The 5,124-nt window shown below is 42.5% G+C and overlaps 1 protein-coding gene across 3 annotated transcripts in view; it reads left to right on the forward strand.

Annotated features, from left to right (window-relative positions):
- The window catches only part of ccdc71 (coiled-coil domain containing 71), a 30,326-nt gene extending 25,427 nt beyond the window's left edge, over nt 1-4,899 (forward strand). For all 3 annotated transcript variants that reach the window (XM_015385067.1, XM_015385068.1, XM_015385069.1), the window contains exon 2: nt 3,094-4,899. In XM_015385067.1, coding sequence (XP_015240553.1) covers nt 3,104-4,171 — 1,068 coding nt within the window. In that variant the 5' untranslated portion in view covers nt 3,094-3,103 and the 3' untranslated portion in view covers nt 4,172-4,899. The remainder of the gene's footprint in view (nt 1-3,093) is intronic.
- The last annotated feature ends 225 nt before the right edge of the window (nt 4,900-5,124 follow it).

Here is a 5,124-nt window from a genome sequence, read left to right on the forward strand (position 1 = left end):
TTGTTTCTGGGCAAATGAAATGTGAAAGTCACTTGCCCGAAGGGATGTGTAGCTACTAATGTAGTCTGTTCAGATTTAGATGCAGAAGAACATCTCTGCTGCTCACTGGAGCTCGCTCTTCCTCTTTTCTTATTTTCTTGTTCTTCAAAATGCTCAGAATCAGAAATCTTGATGTTGGGTCAGATCCTAGATGAATCTTCAGTCAAGGTGCTTTGATGCTACGACGTTCTGGATGCTCTGTTCTCTGGTTGTTTATCTGGTCTGTTTTGTAGATTCAAGCTAGAATCCAGCTTGGCTTTATTTTCTTTTGAGTTGGAAAAATACTTTTAATGTTTTTAAGTGAGAAGGTCCACCTCCAAACATTATCTGTGCAGCCAGTTCATCAGGGTTATGATCCAACTAAAATAAGCAGTTCTTGTTTGGAGTGCCAGATCTCCCAACATACTGTAGGGAGGTAGTGCTGGAAATCCCCACTGGGAGCTCTCTGCCTGTGGGGAGTTTCCTGCTGTTTTTAGGGTTTGTGGTAAAAAAAACTGCAAGGACCAAAAAATCCAATAGAATATTTTTTCCGTTTTAACATTTCTAGTTAACTTGGGTAGTTCTATGTTATCTATCTATGATTTCTTTATCTTCAGTCTGTCCGTACAATACTTTGAGCTGATTGGTTGATAAATCAAACTTTTCTCCAAATCCTGTTGGAAGAAAAGCGCAGACATATTTTCTATGTACAAAGTACTCCTCTTTGCTCCTTTTTTTAAAGGAGAAACTGTCGCTATTTGAGCTAAAACCGAGTCAATTGTGTAATCGACAGGTAAGTCCTCCAGCGTAGCCTTGTTTGTAATGCTCCAGCAAGGCCCTTCTGCCTATCGTCATTCCTACATGTCCCGCCCCCCAAAAAACTGCTGGCACGTCATTGATCCGACCCGGTGGTGGATCGCATATTTGTTGTGAAACTGAAAACTAATTTCTCGCGAGAATCCAGCTTGCAGCACAAAGTTAAATGATCAGGTCTCTGTCTGTTTTTTTCTTTTCTTTTTTTTTAACCTTTGGAGTTTTAACTCCCTTATTTTTTTATTTTTCATATGCAGAATGTCTGCAGAAGCAGTGAGAGCTTGCAGGTAGTGTCTGTCTCCCCGAAAAACTCCTGATTCAGCTTTTCTGATCGGTTGACGCTCTTGCATCCAGTGGCAAAAGCTCAATTTACTGAACTCCAGCACTGAACGCTCGGATGCTCCAACACCTGAATGCTTGGACGCCAGAATGCACGAAATGCGCCACTCCCGACGCATAAACGTACCACTGGAACTCTCAACACTGTCCACCTTAGATTTTGCATGTAAATCAGAAGGGTTTGACGCCCCTAAAGCCTCCAGTTTGAACGCAGCTTTAGAGCGCAGTTTAGTTTTTGGCTAGCAAGCCAGTGATTATCATATTTAATGTATTTAATGTTTAAAATATTCCAAATATGGATCGCTGGCTAAAACGCAAATCTATCGTATCAACAGAGGAACCAGCTTCTAAAAAAAACAACTTAAATCAAAAGCAATGCTGGACACAGTGATGTCGGGATTGACCCAGATACCGCCAATCCTCCTCCAACAGGCATCAATATCATTAAGCAGCCATACATTTTGGGGTGGGATTATTAGTTGATGATGACTACAGGTCTTATGTTGTACTAATCATACCTCAGATTAATATTTTAGGATACTTAATTAAGGATGTGTGAGTTTATTACACCCTATTATTACCTGCCTGTTGTGTTTCAGAACTGATGTTTTCCCCAGTAGTTTATCCAATTCCCCAGATATACATTTATTATCTTCATTTTGTACGTGGCAAAGATATGGGAATGGAATGAGAGCGAAGTCCTTCAGCTAAGAACAAAGTGTAATATTTTGTTTAGGCTGGAGCCATGGAAGTTTCCTTATTTGCAAACCTTTGTGATGTAATGATGTGATTTTGCAGACTGGAGATGTATAAAATGCTTCTCTTAACTGTTAATCATGGCCACTTTATGAGATGTGAGCCCGGTTGGTAAGCAGCTGCCTTCTGTAACCCTAAACAACTTCTCTGATCTGAGTTAGATTACATTCTCTTTCAAAATCTGTTGTCATGTCTCCTGGTTATTTAATACCTATAGGTTATAAAGTGTTATTTAAAGTGTTCGTCCTGAGTGATCTCTTATCAGGAAAAAGAACCAGAGAGAGAAAACTTCAAGATGTAAACAATGAGCTTACCTTTAACAAATGCGTCACTTTTATTTTCCACCTTTTGTCTTCCTAGCTGTTGTTTCAGCTACTCTCTTGCCATTAATCTAGCATCTTGATTCATATGTCACAGCTAATATACGCAACGGTTGAAATCAGAAATCAGAATCATTTCCTTTCCCATGGAGTTCCGTCCCAGTGTTCACGGGGATGGACGTCTGTGTCTTCAGCAGGCGTAGAGCTAACAGAACTGGCAGCGTTGCGAGGCAAGGGCTCAAACATGTACGGCTGGAAGCCTTCTACACCAAACCAAGCTTCTGCCGCCCTGGCGTCCTCTTCCACAACATCTTCATCCCCGCATTCCTCCTCTAAATAAAAAATGGATGACAGAGGAGACTCATCCATGACCTCCGACACTAAACTCTCCTCCTCTTGCATGTTTCTTCTGTCCATAGCGTTCCTTGACAGTGTTGTTTCTAAGTCACTAATTTAGTGCTAATTGGTCCCAATGGAATTTCCCATTGGGAACCTACTAGCACTATGTTGCTAACTGGTTAGCAAGATGCTTCCGACAAACAGGCCACAACCAAACTTGCTTGCCGGCCCCCCTTGATAAAGGACCAATGACATTCACTTTATTCACTCGTTTGAAGTGTTTTCTTGCATTCAAAGTTTTTTTTAAGTAATAATTACTGTATACAGCCTCTTGGTCACAAGCTGCATCACCAACAATCAAGCAACTAAAGTTAAAATCTGTAAAATGTAAAAAGTCCACCGATTCTGATGGGTAAACATTGGTCACATTCTGAGGTTGAGCTTATGGCTCCATTTTAATCAATTAGCAATCTTGCTAATGCTTTATTTGTTTATTTTCCCCATACAGATTCACAAACATGGCAGCCACACCTCAAGGTCCCATGGTCCGCCGGCCATTGGCGTTCACAAATGAGGAGCGGAAGGCTGTCCACTCCTGGTCCCGCATCTCGTCAGCCGGGCAAAATGTCCTTCTGGATGCTCTGAAGATCCTTAGCCCCATGTCTAGAGACCTCTCGAGCACCGAGGAGCTGGTGACTTTCCTCCAGGAGCTGAGTGAGGAAGGTCACAAGCCCACCATCCTGCGGAGCAAAGATGTTTACTGCTACCGCTCCTGCACAAGCCTTCCCATGACTGAAGAAATGCTCAAGTTGGTCAACAAGAATGTTAGACCCACTGCTAAGAAGAGGAAGAGGAGGCCTCAGGTCAAGAAGCGGGAGGTGCACCCATCCTGGAACACCACTGAGAGGAGCAACCCAAGGATTCAAGGGATTCGGCCTCCAGAGATGCTGATGGACCATCATGCCATTGTCTGCAGCAGGACACCCATGCAAACTGTAGAAATGTTAGAGGCTGACATCCAGCCGTGCCTCAGACTGACCAGTATCCAAGGTCTGTCTGGCTTCCACACGGCCAGACTCCAGATCCAAACTGTTTGGGAATCCGAGATGCCCGCCGTTACCTTTTCACCGCAGACGCACCCGATGACACTATCAGGAATACCCTCTCAGCCTTCTCAGAACGGCGGTGGGGCACCCACTAAAGCCGTGGCCTTGTTCAGCCAGAAGAGTCTGTCCTGTCCGATCCGACTGGATGGCGCTCTCATAGGGGATTCGGCTCCGGTCTTCTATGCTAACGGTCGGGGGTTCTCACAGACTCACACAGAATTGACCAGCAACGGCTGGAGGGGTAACTGTCTCCACCAAGAAGTCCCTGGATCCAAGGGAATAACTGGCTCTGCGAGGCAAAGGAATAGCTGGAAGGACAAGAAAGATTTAAGGCGGAAAGTTATAAAAGTGGATGACTCTCGGTCCGTAGCCGAGGCCTGCAGGAAAGCGCAAAAGATTCTGCAGGTCAACCTTTCTCCAGTGATTCAGATCCAACCTCTCAACCATGTGCTGAGAGACTTCAGATTTCAGAAGAATTAAAAAAAAAACAACCCAAAACTCTCTGTCCTTAGCAGATTTTAGTTTTTTTCCATTTGTCGGCCTCTGCGCTGCCGGGGGCCGTGTTCATAGCAGATATCTTAAAAGTGGTTATGCCAGGTGTTGGGCTCACGATAGGAGTTTCTGGAACTTGTGGATCCTAACAGAAGCATCTGACGTACAGTTTGCTTGGAAAAGCCCCGTCTGTCGTCCCTGAGGTGGTACATGTTCACTGTGTTTAGTCGATGCCACAATCTAACGGAAACCTCCAGTCATCCAGCTGCTCATTTGGACACGACGTCCGCAGATATAGGTCAGTCTCCTGCCCTTTAAGGTGTTGAGTACGGACCACTGTTGTGAAAATATTTAAACTCAATTAAACGGAACCGCATTTTGTTAGAAATGTAAGTATTTTTCACTTTTTTGCCGCTCTGCTCTTTTCCCTTGAAAGAAAGAAAAATGAAGTCTTGTTTTTTTTTTTTTTTTACTGAATTTCAACTAGAAGGGGGGAAATATTTAGTTTCTGTTTTTAATTAGTTTTTTTTTTATTATTTTCAATCTTTGAGAGGTAGTACAGGTTTGAGGGCCGCAGAAACGTAAATTAGATGTTAAGTTATTCACAAAGTGTTCCTTTGGTTGACTGAGAAATACATTGTATATTAAATGTTACTGCAGGGAATATTTGACTCTTAGTTACAAAACTTAAAGAAATTATTCTTGAAAAAAAAAAACATTAAAAACATAATTGGCCTTTTATTGTTTCCAGCTTTGTGATTGAGGAGATCTAAGAATATTTATATTCAGTTCATCGGTTCTGGGTTAAGTTTCCTAAGATTCTCCATTAGTCTGATCATTTTTTTTCCAAGTTTCTGCAAGCGTTTTATAATAATCAGTTGATTTTAACACTTTCTGGGGTTACGCTCTCTTATTACCATTTTAAAAAAACGCTTGCATCA

This window comes from Cyprinodon variegatus, unplaced genomic scaffold (assembly GCF_000732505.1).
Source record: "Cyprinodon variegatus isolate N-32 unplaced genomic scaffold, C_variegatus-1.0 Scaffold330, whole genome shotgun sequence".
Classification (NCBI taxonomy): Eukaryota; Metazoa; Chordata; class Actinopteri; order Cyprinodontiformes; family Cyprinodontidae; genus Cyprinodon; species Cyprinodon variegatus.